General features: G+C 36.7%; 1 protein-coding gene across 6 annotated transcripts in view; it reads left to right on the forward strand.

Annotated features, from left to right (window-relative positions):
• SIPA1L2 (signal induced proliferation associated 1 like 2) overlaps nucleotides 1-17,102 on the forward strand; it is a 70,009-nt gene that overhangs the window by 18,434 nt on the left and 34,473 nt on the right. For all 6 annotated transcript variants that reach the window (XR_010068182.1, XM_063306819.1, XM_063306828.1 and 3 more), the window contains exons 6-8: nucleotides 6,568-6,725; nucleotides 7,497-8,073; nucleotides 15,781-16,055. Coding sequence is in view for 5 of the 6 variants with exons in the window: in XM_063306819.1 (XP_063162889.1) it covers nucleotides 6,568-6,725; nucleotides 7,497-8,073; nucleotides 15,781-16,055 (1,010 nt within the window). In the remaining variant the exon portion in view is untranslated. The remainder of the gene's footprint in view (nucleotides 1-6,567; nucleotides 6,726-7,496; nucleotides 8,074-15,780; nucleotides 16,056-17,102) is intronic.

The raw sequence follows: 17,102 nt of genomic DNA on the forward strand, positions 1-17,102 counted from the left end.
GATTGAAAAAAAGGCAAAGTATATTTGGTCTAAGACTGTAAATTGAATAAACAAACAAACAAGACAAATACAGTTTTAGGCTATATCAACAGAAGTATAATTTCCGAATCATGGGTATGTACCATGAGTACTATGTCCAGTTTTGGGCACCACATTTTAAGTAGGATCCAGAGAAATTAGAACAGTTTCAGAGAAAGGCAATGAAAATAATCAGGGAACTATAAAATAAGCCTATGAAGAAAGTTTGAAGACACTGGCTATGTGTATCTTTGAAAAAAGGTGACGGGGGGAAATATGTAAACAGTCCTTAAAAGGCTGAAAGGATGTCACATAGAACAGACCCACAGACTTGTTTTGCTTGCGTCTCCTCCATTTCAGAGCTGGCAGTGTGTCATTACTGTGCACCCAAAATGGATCTGTGCTGCACGCAACATCTTAAGGGCTGTGATTGGGGGTTACCTTGGCTGAAATTCTGACCCTGCCCAACATCATCTGCTATCTGAGAAGTTTTCTCCAATAGTCTGGTTACCCCATGCCCTGCAAATTGATATTTTTTCTTTTCATTGACTGAACTTTTAAAATGACTTTTGTGTTTGTGTTTTGGCTGTCATCTAGTGGTCATCAGGGTTTGTTCAGTGCTGGATAGGTGCTGTTGAAGAACTTGTGTTGCGAAAGGGGTTCGCTGTGGATCTCCTCACTGCAGGAGTTGTAAACTACCTAAGAACATGATGTGAGGAGAAGGAGCCAGGGCTCCTGAGACCAGTGGCCAAAAGGAAGGAGATTCTGTGCTATGCAGGCTACAGAAATATGAGAGATGAGTCCTTTTAGTTACACTTCCAATTACATACATTAAGCCTTGGACAGGCTACTTGGTATCAGGACTTTGCTCTCTCCAGGTGGATCAGTTAACCACTGATTTAAAAAGGAAGAAAAAGTGGCTATGGAAGACAGTGTCCCAGTTCCTCTCACAGCCAAGGGGGGACTGAAAGGTGGGAGGGACTGAAAGGTGGTTAGGGTGGTCATTGAAAGGTGGTCAGGGACTGAATGGAAGGGGGCAGTACCAATAGGAAACCCAAGTTTGCTGACCCAGAACAAGTCATTTCAACTCACTTGCCCCATGCACATCAACATATCTCTACATTTCCTGCATTTGGTGTCTAGAGATAGAATAAGAAGGAAAACACTACTTCCAGAATGAAATACTTAAAGCTGTGCTCAGACTGCCCAAGCCATGGGTGGACCATGAAATGCAGAAATGCCATGAGGATATATCCTCTGGAAATGGTCGGTTAGCTGTCCTCAAATTTTGATTTTAAATAATTTTGTTTCCGATTGTGGGCAGTGGCAACAAAAAGCTTTGCTTTATGTTGAATGCTGTTTATTATAGCTTTGCTGAATTTGAGACTGTGGCAATAACCTTTAGCCTTCCTAGATTTATTTCTTCCAGATTTATATGGTATCTGTCACTGGCATTGTGGCATTTCCTTAGCTACTAATATCGCTGTTCCTTTTTCTTCCCTCCCCTTATTTTGTTCCCAAATATTCCTTGATTCCTCCCCAGAGAATCTAAATCTTGTTTTAGTTTATCTCTAGCATATTGCAGCACTTACTTCCAGAAGCAATCACAATGTTAGTAAACATTTCACAATGTTAGTAAACATTAATCAGTCTTTATAATTTGTACTGTCTTACTAAATTTAACAGTAGCATAACAGTATATTCTGTGACTTCTTTTGAATTAAAACAATGTGGACATTTTGAAAATGCAAATAATATTGATATCTGAAGATATCATAAGTAGCTTTAATTGCATTGTACATGTCAAGCCTAGCCCAAGAATCCAGCCAAGTTCAGTTCTTTATTTGCTCACACCGTATAGACAGAATCTTGCCAGACTACAGGTAAATCTACTTTACTCTAACCTAAAGGGAAATAACCTGGGAGGGTCTAGGGCATGGCTACTCTGAATCTCTTTGTCTTTCCATGGTCCAGCTCTGGGCTGTGTTGTCTCTCTGTCCTGCCCCCTCCTTGGAATGCGCTCCCTCCTCGAGAACCAGCTGCCTTACTGTAGTCCATCACATCACCTCCCCCTTCATAGACACATTCCATCACAGTACACTAGGGATATCTCTCTATAAGATCTGATAAGCACACTCAGATAGCTAGCCCTAGCTAGCCTTAATATGTAAAAAATATAATAAATAATATTTATACACCTTGTTAAACTAGTTGCCAAATTAGTAATACAGAACTTGTCCACTGGTGGATTCTTGACATGGTAGAAAGAATCCAGGAAAAATAACCTTTTCCACTGAGATGCAATTGCTGATATTCTTAAGGAATAACCCTCCTGGTTTTACAGTGTAGAAATTCAAGGCTTGAATAATTTCATCCCATTGCTTGTTCAGATGTCATTAATCAAAATCTGCTATCCAAACTTTTTTTTCTGTGTTTAATTTAAGAATAAGTTAAATCAATCTAATGCCTTTGATTAACCACAGTGTTTGGGATATGTCTGCTTTGATCAGGTCTGATTGAAATATATGATAATTATTGTATCTTGTTATACTTTAACTTCTCATGAAACCACTTATTTTATAGCTGTGTTAAGGTTGCATTGTGATGACTATTCATTTCAGACTTTAAACTGAATGCAGAAAGATACTTTATCCTATACAAGATAGCTTTGGTGTTTTATTTTTATCCCATATGGCAAAATAACCATTGCTCAGAGTTTATTATGATTGGAGTGGTTTGTTTCTCCAGAAAACACTCAATCAGTTAGTTAATTAAATAACTTTGTTGCTTTATCTGGAACAAGCTAGTCTAGTTTATAAAATATAGATAGCTTATTTGGTGTGTGTGTGAGAATTAAGGATCAATGCATCTTGGGCAGTTTAACAAATAGAAATAAATGAATAAATATTACAACTGAATGTGGAATGACAGCTTGGTGAGAGAAAGACTGAGCCAGAGAAGAAAGGCAAAGTCCCATGACCGATTACTTCGGATCCATAAGAAATGTATTGGATGCTTTTTTCTAACTTTCCCTTAACAGGATGTGCTTTCATGACAAGCTGAATTTTCATATTAAAATTAAATTAATATTTAAATATCATTGAATTTATATTTAGATAGATCATGCAAGTTAAAGTGTAGTCTACATCCCTTATTTGAAAACAAATTCTACAGTGATGTGCATTTTGGGGCTGAAGTAAAAGATGGATAGAACCTGTTGTCAGTATTGGTTGCCTTCTTTGGAAGTAATGCCACATGATCTGTGTAATATATTGGAAATTTTGGTTATCTTTTAACAGTGATTGCATAGATCATGTTGGAAAGGCGATAAATAAAGAAAACATGACCAAAATGTGGAAAGGAAAAAATCAAATTAAAAAAGGAAGTGAAAAGTTTGTGTGTGTGTGTGTGTGTGTGTGTACATACACACAGACATACAGGAACAATTTTTTTTCCTCACATTTAATTTTATATTTAGAATTACAGGTTTGTTTTCCTGATGCTGTGCTTAACTTGAAAATTGGGGATAAAGGTATTTGTGTTGATCTTAAACACACAATACATACATACAGTATCTTGGGTCTTATTCATTGGTAAGAATTTGAGAATTTCATTCCCATTTTATTTTAATATAGTTATGTTTTTAGTTATTGGGACCAAATGCTTATCATGCCAATTAAATGGAAAGACATGGCTGTACAAGAAATGTCTCTAAATGAGAAGCTCCACAATTGACATCATTCCTACTAACAGAGTATAAATGTCAAGGGCATGGCTCTTATGGACATTGCTGATGAAGGAGAGGGGGGCCCTCTCCAGGGGGAAAAACACACGCGCAGTACTGATTGTCTTCACCTCCCTGTCAAGAAATCCAGACGAGAACTGCCATAGCTTTCTGGGCTTTTGTGGTAGGGATTGCTGGTACTTTCTCAGTTTAGCAGGATTCTGTATTGTAGAGCGGAACAATAAACACTAGAGCTAAAACTTCTGATCTCAGCGTGGTTCTTTGCTCTATATCCCAACAATGGCTCAAACATAACAGGGCATTTGTCCAGAGATCTTTCAGCTAAGACTGAACACATCTTTGCCTTTTCAGACAAAAATGGAGCATGAGAAGACAAATTCCAGGAACATACCAACATATATGGATGCTGTCTGGAATTGAGTACATCTTGACGGACTGATTATGTACCATCAAGTTGGTGTCAACTCTTAGCAAACACATAGATTTTCTACAGGACAATCTGTCCCCAGCCTGGTCGTTCAGGTCTTCCAAAAGTACACCTATTGCTGCTGTAATTGAATCCAACCACTTTGCTTGTGGTTGTTATCTTTCCCTTCTCCTTTCTCAGCATTATAGACCTCTCCAGAGAGCTAGTTCTTTGCATAACGTGTCCAAAGTATGATAATTTGGCCTGGTCATTCTCAAGGGAGAATTCTGGGTTGATTAGTTCTAGGATCTATTTGTTTTGTTTGCTATCCATGGTGTTCTCAGGAATCTTCTCTAACACCAGAGTTCAAAGATGTCAATACTCTTTCTATCCTGCTTCTTCAAAGCCCAATTTTCATATCCTTAGAATATCACAGGGAAAACCATTGTCTACACAATTCTGATCTTTGTAGATTTAGACATACCCCACAGCTGAATATTTTTTTCCAAGACTTTCATTGCTCCTACACCAATTGCTAGTCTATGGTGTGTTTTTGACTGCTGGTTCCTTTATTGTTGATACTCGTTCCTGAATAAGATAGATGCTATCCACCATTTTAATATCTTCATTGTCAATTCTAGGGCTAGTTGCTACATCATTAGTTTGTCCTTTTTTATATATAATCTTAGTCCTATTTTTTTCTCCATGCTCCTTGACTGTCATTAATAACATTTCAATTAGAATATCATTTTTTGTGTTGTTTATATATTTCTTGGAGTGGGTTGTGATTTGGGAAGATTTCTCTCAGAATTAGAATAGGACTGTTTGACACAAAAATTATAGAGATATTTTTTAAACTAGGGAAGAAAACACTTCTTTGCTTGAATGTGAAAATAATGCATGTGAAAGTTGTATGAGTTTTTTCTATTTTTTTCTTATAGTGCTTTATCAATAGAATATTTTATATACCTATATGAAATTTACATGTTTTATCCCTTAGCTATTGGGAACATCTGATAGTCAATTATTCTTCACTTTGGGAAGATAAACTGGCAGTAATATAGTTCACTTCCATAAAGATAATTCAGTCTATTCTTAGATTCAACAATTTACATGCCATTAAAATGAATGTGTGTGCAATTATAAAATGGATGACAGCTACAGTAAAACTTTTATTCTACCGCTTTCCATTCAGCAGACTTTGGTTGCAACAGATGAGGTTTTTGTTTGGACTTCCCTCAAACTTTTTCCATTTTTTCTGAAGCAGTCTGAACAACTGCCATAATTCATATCATTTGTATCAATTTGCATGATTTGCATATTTACAGAAATATTTTAATGTCAAATCAATTTACATTGTTTGCATAAGGATAGAAAAATGGCAATACCTCAATTATGCAAATGACACAAACAGATGCTAATGACATAGTTTTGTATTTAATGGTCATTCAGCATTAAATGGACACCCCTTCTCCCCAAATGGTCCATTAAATTGAGGTTTAAATGTGTTTGTTTATGATGTCATGGCAAAACTTCCATTAATCTTAATAAAGCTAGATTATATTCTACAGCCATAGATAACTGTTTATTAGATAAATGGATATTTCCTTTTTTGTATAGACATGTCACTACCCTCCCATTTCAAAAGCATAAGAAAGCTGATATTCAACTGAAACAGGTTAAATATAGGACAAGTTGAATCTCTATATTTCAGTGACCTTACTGGTTATCATCCCAAATAAATACAGGAAAAATTTTGCAATTCTTCTAAATAGTTTTGAGACTCAGCTACTGGATTACATAGTTCCTTTCTCTAAAATCTGTGCTTTTAACATAATGGAAGAAGTAGCTTTTGATTTAGTGCTGTGGACTATTCAGGTGAAAATACATTTAAAGGGGGAAAAAATAATGAGTTCATGTCCACAGAATTCTTGGAATTTGATATTTCTAACAGCTTTTCTGCTTTTAAATAATCGCAAAATGTTCAGTATTGTCAACTTTTTAATTCAGTGTAAAGAAAAGCTTACTAAAGAAACAACAATCATTTTGTACTTTGGATTTGAAAGATTAAGAAATTGCATTTTGGAAATGAAGAACAGCAAAATAATGGGTCAGTAAATGTGGGTTTATGCTTCATGTTGCACACTCGAGCATAATTAACATAACCCCCTTTCTTCAAAAGATATTATATTTCAAATACATATAAGAGATAGATACTTGGGAATGACTAGTGTATCATTATAGATTCATCTTCATGTACAATAATAAATATATTTATCATGATTTATGTGACTTCATATCTGACGTGACTTCCACTTTTTAAATGGTCACTTTTTTCTAATAGGTATAAGAGTTGAATTTTCATAATTAATTATTCTCTTTTTTTCTTCCCATCTAGCTTCTACGGAAAAGACATATAGGAAATGACATTGTTACTATTGTCTTTCAAGAGCCTGGAGCACTTCCTTTTACTCCAAAAAATATCCGTTCTCATTTTCAACATGTCTTTGTCATTGTTAAAGTCCACAATCCATGCACTGAAAAAGTATGTTATAGGTAAGTACAAATGCGTGGACCAATTGACTTTACTTCTTGAAATTCATTAAAAATTGTGTATGTTTTCTTGAATTTTAGCATTTTCCTGCAATTGTGTCATCTACAAAACTTGATTATTAGCAAAACTTAGAAAATCAGTATTCAGTAACAATAATGAGCCGAATTGGTAATGAATTTCCCTTAGAGAAGCAGTTTCTATTCACAGGAGAAAAGGAAGTGATTCTCTTCCCCTGCAGCCTCCCACACCTTCAACATTTAGACAACCCCCCAACCTTCTAGAGTAGTTCTTAGGGATATCTGAAGGCTGCAGGGGAGAGAAAACCAAAAGCAAGTCCTATATATAAGCAGAAATATGCTTCTATTCTATCCCAGCTTGGTCATAGTTGCATGGTTGGAGAATGGCATCTGTAGTTGAGATAGAATTTTCATGTGCTTGCACTGAATTTCTTCCAATCATTAAAGCTTCACCAGCACTCATAGTTAATGTGTTGATGTGCCTGTATCTATAGCATGTTATGATGCATTGATACAACAAGAATGTTAATGGTTGTGGACTAATTGGCTAATAAAGCATACATTAAAATTTGACCGCAAAAGGCCATAATTAGGAAGAGTTCTTCAACATCTGCTGCTGCTGCTGCTTAGCCACCAAATGTCTATTAAACAGTGTAGAGATTGTTATGGAAAAAAATAATTTTTCAGTTAAAAATTTACAGAATCTTGATGTAAACAGTAATACTTCACCACATCCATTCTCTCTTTACTTTTTAGTGTTGGAGTTTCAAGATCAAAAGATGTTCCACCTTTTGGACCACCAATCCCTAAAGGAGTGACTTTCCCTAAGTCAGCAGTTTTCCGGGACTTCCTTTTGGCCAAAGTTATTAATGCAGAAAATGCAGCCCACAAATCAGAAAAATTTCGAGCCATGGCAACCAGAACACGTCAAGAATACTTGAAAGATCTAGCAGAAAATTTTGTTACTACTGCTACAATAGAAACTTCAGTCAAGTTTAGTCTCATTTCATTAGGTGCAAAGAAAAAAGAAAGAGTTAAAGCAAGAAAGGATGCTCACTTATTCAGTGTTGGAGCAGTAATATGGAATGTGATGGCACGAGACTTTGGTCAGTCTCTTGACATTGAATGTCTGCTTGGTATCTCAAATGAGTTTATTGTGTTGATTGAAAAGGAATCAAAAAATGTGGTGTTTAACTGCTCCTGCAGAGATGTTATTGGATGGACGTCTGGGTTAATGACCATAAAAGTCTTTTACGAAAGAGGGGAATGCATTCTTCTGTCTGCATTTGATAACTGTGCTGATGACATCCGAGAAATAGTTCAAAGACTAGAAGTAAGTATATATTTCTGCACTTTTATTCTTCAAAAGTTACTGATATTTAGAGATGAATAAAGCCAAGTGACAATATTGTATACGTGTTTCAGTAAAAGAACATTGACAGACCTCTGTTTCTCAAGTCACTTCTCTCTATTAAAGCTGTAAATACGAACCAGCACATGTTCGTTCATCCCTCAGTGTGCTCATTGGACCATGGTGGACCATACCTATACCAATGTGTGTTTGTGTATATGGACACAACAGAGAACAAGCACCAACGTTGTGTGGTGGTTAAGGTGTGGACTATGAGTACAGAGAGTTTTTAGACCTCCCTTTGGCACAGAAGGCAGCTTGGATGACTTTGGCCCAGTCACTTTCTCTCAACCCTAGGCTGGGAAATATATACATAGAATTAACATAATAATATATCAAAATTTATCTTTTAAATGTCTGTAGAAATGTATGTATAGGACCTCTGTATGAAACAACTCTAAAAAGTGATCTGCTGACAGATCACACATATGAGCAATCCATTGCTTCAAGTCTTATCCAATGTTGTATAATAATTTTTAGTCAGGCGAATTATTTTCATCCTTAATCAGCAATGATTACTCAAAAGACACATCAGCAATCCTGTGGTTTTCATTCACAAATGTGGTAATAATAGGACAAGTCTAGAACATATGAATTAAGATTCCAATTCCTTAATTACATCTTGAGTCAATGCAGTTACATCCAACTCTTATCAAACATTCTGCAAAGTGTTTAGTGCACATGCAACAAAAATTCCTGTTGTTTAAAAATACAGGTGGTCCTTGCTTAATGACCACTCGGTCAGCAACCATTTGAACTTATGGCAGCACTGAATGAATGGTACTTATGACCGGTCCTCAAAGTTCTGGCTGTCTCAGCGTCCCTGCGGTCACATGATTTTGATCCAGGTGCTCAGCAACCAGCTCGCAATTGCAGTGTTGCAGTGTCCCGTGGTCACGTGATCGCCATTTGTGACCTTCACTGCCAACTTCTGACAAGTAAAGTCAATGGGGAAGCCTGCAGGAAGTCACAAATGGTGACCACATGATGTTGTGCTTAACAGTGGCATGGGATTCACTTCACAATGGCAACCAAAAGTGCTGGAACTGCTGTTGCTAAGAGGTGTGGTCACATGATATCATGCTTTACAACCATGTTGCTTAGTGATGGAAATTCTGGTCCCAATTGCTGCTGTTAACTGAGGACTACCTGTAAAAAGAAATTATTTTAAAACAACCTTCCACTGTTTCCTGAAAGTGGCACATTCAGGCTCATTATTTGGAAATTCAAGAAAATAGTGATGTTTTTAGAAACTTGGATAAAAGTGGATTACTGGCTTAAGGACCTCAGATGGTTCCTCCAGAGCACCTGGCAAGTACAACATTTCAGTTAAAGCAACCGTGTCAGTATCCAATAGCCCAAGTAACAGGTACTTCAATTGACTAAATAACCAAAAAGCACTCTTAGGTTAAAAACAGCTACATTCCAACAGGTTCATCCAAAGTAAAAGATTCAGTTTTCCCCAAAACTTATTTAAGAGCTATTGTTAATTATGATTTTCCTATAATGTAAACTTTTCATGAACTAAAAGATCAAAATAAGTCTGTGACTCAGTAGTTTCCATATATTTCCTGCAGCATTAAATTCTGTTATGCTAGGGCAGTCCCTTGGAGAACAAATGATAGTAAACTAATCTAGAGATGGCATGAGCAACCATTTTTAGTGCATCATTTTCCAGGTAAAGCTGCAACTGGTATACCAGCTAAAGCTGTTCAAAGGCTCCACTTGCCACAGTCTAATCATAATCCTAATCCATCCAGATAAGACCAGAACCATTATAACACTGCACTTCCAACTCCCAACCCTCACAGAAGTACTGTGGTTGATGATATCAAAAGCCCCTAAAAGATCCAGGAAAACAAATATGGTCATACTCCTGCCATCCAAATCCCATCACAGGACATACATGAGAAAAACCAGTACAGTTTCTGTCCCATGCCCAGGTCCAAATGCAGACGGATCCAGATAATTACAGGGCCCTCTGCATCTGCAGCCCTACCACTTTTTCAGTGACTCAGCCTCAAGGTTAGAGATGGGACAGTAGTTGTCCAATTTTGTTGGATCCGGGCTTGGCCACTTGAGGTGCAGGCAGACCAGTGCCTCTTTAAGGGCTTCTGGCACCTCCTCCTCCCTCGAGGAAGTGTTGACTACAACCCAGATCCTGCTCCCAGACTCTTCCCTGGCCACTTTTTTTAGCCTGGTGGGACAGGGGTCCAGTCCACAAGTTGTGGAGCTAAAATTGTAGAGACTATTCACTTCTCTGGGATTCATGGGCCCGGGAACCTTCCACATAACAGCATAAGATGTCACTTCTGTCATCTTAATACATTCTGTCCATCTGGCTTCCAAATCAGAGTAACTGTGAGATATTTCATCCACAAAAATACTCCGCCAGACAATCATAGCTTATGCTAACTGGCTGTTCCAGTCCATCCTTTCCCAAAAGTATACTGACACTCTGGTACAACTGCCAGACATTTTGTGGACACAATAAGGATGGAGAAGTAGTCATGCTTCACCACCCTGATCACCACAAAGGAGGCTGGAATTTGGGCTCTTCCTCGTGTCCAGTCACATTGGCTTCTTTTTTCCACCAACATTGCTCTAGGCATTTCTTCACTTCATTTTCCAGAGCATCTCATTGAACCAATGAAATGCACAGGTTCAGTGGGTAGGGAGAAGTTGTTCAGGGGCAATCCTGCCAAGTGCCTTGCCATCCCCCATCAACAAGTCCCAAAACAGTTGCCCTCCAGTTTGCTGGAAACTTCCTAAGCGTGTCACGAAACCTCTGTTTAAGAATCTTGCTTTGGGGGAGTGCCATGAGTTTCTTGGAATTGATCAGACAGCCTGTAAAGTCTTTTTTTGAACCAGATCAATTTTTTTATTACTACTTGTAGCATACTCAATATATTAATGTCTCTGAGAGATATTGACTGTTTCATCCAGATAACAGTACAAGCTGCATTTAGCTAATGCATACAAACCAAGTTTCAGCATTCTGACCTCCCCCCATTTTTTTTTTGTTTCTTCCTTCAAAGGAATTAAGTGAATTGCTTCATGACTTAATTGCTCTACCAGCCCAAGTTTAACCATTTCCCTGTCTGCAAGAGTTTTGCTTCTACTTATATAACAGTGCGCCTAATCTAGGCTGTCACTTAGAGATGTATGTGTAGCTATGAATAAATTCCCCAAAAAGTTAATCAAGGACTTCAGTTGGAATTTGACTGGCAACTTTGGTGGCTAGCACAATTTTGATCTCTCTGTGTGTGTGTGTGTTTGGTTCTTCTATTACTTCTGAAAGTCTGCATTAGTAGACAGATCCTACAGTGTCTCGCTCTCTTCCTCCCTCCCTTTTTTGGTGAACTTGAACCACCTGGAACTGCCTAATTCCATCTATGCTTCCTAGTCATTTTCCTTCTTCTAATTTGTATTCATTTCCAGCATTCCTAACTTCCTGCCAGCTCCTTGGTTGATTCAGCCTCTCCTCCTTTTGAAAGAGTGTGTGAAAAATCTTACCGGTTCTTCTCTCAGCTATTTCCCAGATCCAGGTTATCATCCACAAGTGCAGTTCATATGTCTGGATGGTCATGTAATAGAATAGTGGACAGTGTTTACTGTTGTCCTTCTCCATTTCCATTCTTACAAATATTCATATTATTACATATTCATATGGCTATTTCATTAAATGCAGGGAAGAAGTCTCAAATATTCCAAGACTGCAATGCTATTTTAAGAGCACTGGGATTAAAGGAAAATGAAGAGAGTGCTCAGCCCTCTCATACAATTTAGAAAATAAATGCAATGCCTTTTTGCCTCACCAGCAACTTTTTTGCTAGCTAAAGATGAACGTTAGCCATTTTTTGTTCCAACTAGCTTTCGTCTGCATGGATAGATTAGAAGTAAAATACCTAGATTTACTCCCAGCAAGACTGAAGATACTTTTTAAAAATTCATAGTAAAATAGTTGAACTGAGAGATGCATGTCTTAAAATGGAAAACTTGTTTCTCTAGACAAAATATTCAGTGGATGGTTTTGTGAGATGATGGGGCTGAAGTGATTTTTGCACTTTTCCCTTTTCTCCTCTATGCCAAGGGTATAACACCACAAATGCAGTGTTCCCCAACCAAGGATTGTTTTGGAAGTATGAGCAATATGGAGGGAAACGTGCTAGGACCTACTCCTGCTGCCACTCCTAAACTGTGTTTATGCAACATGTTTAACCAGGTTGGACTTCACAGCTGCATTTACGAGACAAGCTTAGTTAATTTAATCTTTGTTTATATTCTAGTTTCATGGCTTAGCATGTTGTGTGAACCCAGCGTGTTTGATTAGTTTAGAGTTCCATATTGCGTGAATCCAGTAAAAGTAAATTTATTCTAATAACAGTGCTAAGTACCTTGTAAAGATGCATATTGTTATAAATAAGAAAGCATCAGGCAGGGAATTTCCCCATCTGTAATGGTATGTGGGAAAGACCTTGGGAGATGTGGCAGAGATGCTGCCTAGGGAATGGTCAGATAAGAGACAGCATAGCCCACAGTTGGATGGTGGGTGGGGCAAGAGGCTCAGAAGGGACCCTCCCTAGGTTCTCAGGCTGTAAAGGTGACAGCAGGAGAACTGTACTTTCAGACTCACAAGATTCTGTTAGTTTAGTTTTACAATAAAGTCAATTTAGCTTATCTGGTTGTGTTTCCTGTCTGGTCAACCAGGTAAGGCTTACATTAGTCTTGCAAGTTTGACAGAACAATTCTGCCGCTGTCTCCTTTACAGCCCGAGAAACTAGGAAGGGTCCCTTCTGAGCCTCTTGCCCCACCCACTATCCAGCTGTGGTCTATTATCTGACAGTTCCCTAGGCAGCATCTCTTTGACCCATCTCCCAAGGTCTTTCCCACGTATCATTACACTATCACCTTTTTCAAAGGCCTCACTTTGTACACTGAGATAACAAGCCCTATTTTAACCTCAGCTTAAAAAAAAAACTCCTTCTAAATTCTAGTACTCCCTGACACCATCCTTTCCCTCAGGATACTCCTTTCACATTGGATAGTGTGTGACTGGATGTGGAATTAAGGATACATAAACAGAGACAGAATTTACAGGTTTCAGAAAGATAACTTTACAGTTAAGCAACAACATAAAAGTAGAGAAACAAGTTCAATGAGGTTTGCATATGATTACTGAGAACAGGCTGAAAATGTATCAGGTAAAGGCAAATTTTCCTTCCTAACTCACTGGCATTTTCTATTAATTCTTTCCCAAGCCAATTTTTTTTTCTTTTAGCTCATTTTCTTTGAATTTCTTAATAATCATATACCCCAAATAAAAGTTGAATTCTTGGTAAATTTCTTCCTCCCAAGGATGGCACAGTAGGCTAGAGATTTCTTTCCAACTTGCTCTGTTGGCAGTTTCCCCATCCACAAAACATACTTTCCAATGATCTCTGGATAGTGCCAGAAAGTGCCAGAAGAATTCCCTCTTTCTACCTCAGTTCTTATCATTTCTTCCAAACCTTCTGCTGATCAGTCCCTGTTGGTTTGTCGGTTTCCTTTGTTCTCCTTCCTCACCAGTTCTCAGGTTTTCAGTCAGCTCCTAACCAAACCATTTCATTGGTTCATTAAAAATTCATTATCCATGCAGACTTGGTGTTCTGAGAAAACTTTTCATTGGCTGAAAATGGTAGAGTTTGTATATATAAGTGTGTTCCAAACTTTTCAGTGATTATATTCAATGCATCACAACTAGTCTGTATTTGTATCAAATACTGTAATCCAAAGATTAATTTATCAAGGCTAAACAAAATAGAGATTACTGCAACTCGGTTATCTGGTAGAACTGTGGGGATGGGCAAAATGATTGCAGGGGATAGTGGAATTGCCAAAAACACTTCCTTGTCCTTTTCCCCAGTGGGAGCACTTAGTGAGCAGAGTTCATATGTACTACAAAGTTCTGTCAAACTTTTTGAAAGCTTTAATTCCCTAAAAATGGCTGGGGAATTCTGGGAGTTGAATTTCACACATCTTAAAGTTGCTGAGGTTGAGAAATTCTGCCATAATGTATGGGTCATTGCTCTTCATTGATTCATCACCAATGCAGAGGAAGGTGTTGGTGAAACGAATTTAAATAGGTGAAGGGACATTTTTTATATTTCATTTAAACTTCAAAAATTATAAATATGTTTTAAAACCATTTAAAGGAAAATGGAATGGCATCTTTAAATCAATGTATAATTTGCTAATTGTTGGTAATTTCTAATTGTAGACATCACTTTAGTGCTTTATGACAAAATCTAAGATAGAATGAAAGATAAGTAGGTAATTTATTTAGATGTTTCAAGAAACTGACTAATGACTTGGATTGCTGCTGCCCCAGTTCCTCCATGTTTGAAATACGTCTATCCTAAAGGAATTGTCAGAGGTAGTTCATCATCAAGGAAATTTCTTCCTTTGGCTCCAGGCTCTCTGCTTGTTGACTTTCCTTCTTTTTCTCAACCCTCCCTTTTAGATTATTTATTTATTTTAGAAACTATTAGTTTTAGGAAGGTTTGAAAAAGAGGTGATTGAAATATCAACCTTACTGTGAAATCAAAATAGGCAAAATCCTAATTATAGCAATATTTGAGCCAACAGTTGTAAATTTTAGGAAATGGAGATAAGAGCTGCTATTATTTTTGGGTTTAAACTGTGAATTCCAGAATTTTTTGGGGGGGGATCTTTATGGGTTATTGTTGCATTATTGCTTTATATATGAGTTATATAAAATAATAAGTATTATATATAATACTATTAAGGACTTCATATTGATTATTCTTTAATGTACCTTCACTAATAGTTTATAGACATAATCAAATCTTCAAGAAAAAAATTAAAATTAATATAAAACAATTTTTACTTTTGTTTATACATGGAATTAATTCTTCATACTTCTAAAATATTATTCTACTTTCAAAAACAGCTGTCTCTTGGAGGAGAAATTATGGAAACCTAATGATCAAAATTATTCTTTTTTTCACTCATGATTTTCTTCAAGTTTGTTAAAAAATTGAAATTCATCAGAGTTCATTAAAAATATTATGTACTAATGAAAAACACCCTCTGCATCTACAAGGATTTCTGTAATTGACAACTTTTGCTCACTTTATACATTATCTGGAATAAGAATAATTAATTCAGTGGTGTCTATTTTTGAATAGTCATGCATGGAATTGAAGATCCTATGTTGAAATACAAAGCACATTTTTCTAAACATCAGGTTCTTTAAACTCAAAAGTATACTGCTTCCTAAATAATCGTGCTAGAATTGCACATTTAGGTACAGTAGCTCTACTATAAATCTGGAACATTTATAACTGTTCTGAAAAAAATATATATAGCTGTTTACATTTTATAATACAAAATGCTACATTGTTACACACTAAATGATACACAGAACATTTAGTGTTCTTAATATAATAGAATAAATTCTTTTAGAGTAGAAAATTACATGTTTCTGTTTTTCCCCAAATATCAGTTTAAAATTCACATATATAGAGAGGAGGGAAAAAGAAATCCTTTATCCCTTGGGTTACAGTTTCTATTTGTTTTTGTTTCTGAATTGTTGTCCTTGTTCTTAGCAATCTGATGTTTCTTTAGATAGTAACCAGAGGATGTGAAACAGCAGAAATGACCTTGAGAAGAAACGGCTTGGGGCAGCTTGGATTCCATGTCAACTTTGAAGGGATTGTGGCAGATGTGGAGCCTTTTGGCTTTGCATGGAAAGCAGGCCTACGTCAGGGCAGTCGCCTAGTGGAGATCTGCAAAGTAGCTGTAGCAACCCTTACTCATGAACAAATGATTGACCTATTGCGCACATCTGTGACAGTAAAGGTGGTGATTATCCAGCCTCATGAAGATGGTTCACCTAGAAAGTAAGACATTATTGGATGTACCCTTGATTTTTCATATGAATTTGCCCTTTATATACAGGTTTTCCTTGATAAATCGAAGAAAGTAGATACTGTGCCTCTGTAAGAGAATGAATTAGAAATTATTTGGTTAGAATAATCTCTTTTTTAAAAGTATTTTTAAGGAAATAAATTTTTACAGAATAAAAACAGGAAAAAGGAAAGTAAGGAAAGTAAAAAAAGTGGTGAGAAAAGAATAAAGAAATGAAAGAGAAAAGAGAGAAAGAGAAAAAAGAGAAAAAGGAAAGAAAGACAAAATATAAAGAAATGATTTCTGATATTTTTTACAGCAATTATAAATGCATTCAAATTTTATCTTCTCTAAGGTTACATTGTAACTCCCTTCTTACCATAATCTACCCTTTCTAATCGTCAAATCCATAAATCACAAGTACATATTTGTTTTCAGCAAAAAGCCCATAAAGGGTTTCCAGTTGCTAACAAAAGAATGGAGTAATCTCATATTTTACCCAGTAAAGTGGGCACAAAACCTACCTTTCCATATTCAGTATAATTGAATTGACCTGTACCTTGTTTCCCTTGCATTCTTTTCTGAAGTATAAAACCACAAACATTTCTTGCATAGAGAAAGCATTCCAAAATTGTGAACATTTTTGCTGTTCCTCATTTGATTCATTCAATCAATCATGTCACATCTTTATGTCCCTTCCCAGCTGTAGAATCTATGCAGTTTCCCATCATGGAAATAACACTAAAAAAATGAAAAGCATATAAAACCAGATTAAAACCATAATATTTAAAAACACAAGAGTCAGATAAAAACCATAGCAGCCATGGTATTAGCACGTTATGTTCTCAAGACTAAGCAGAAGGGGATTGACTTAACCACTTTCCAAAAAAATAGCAAGGAGGGGGCATCCTAACTTTCCTTTACAGGGCTAGGACAGCCACTGAGAAAGTCCTTTTTCATCTATCAAATCCCCTGACTTTATAAGCAGGGAAAATCAGAAGCATACATTCCCAAACTGAATGTGCAGGATAAGCAGACTA

The sequence above is a fragment of the Candoia aspera genome, chromosome 1, assembly GCF_035149785.1.
Source record: "Candoia aspera isolate rCanAsp1 chromosome 1, rCanAsp1.hap2, whole genome shotgun sequence".
Taxonomy (NCBI): Eukaryota; Metazoa; Chordata; class Lepidosauria; order Squamata; family Boidae; genus Candoia; species Candoia aspera.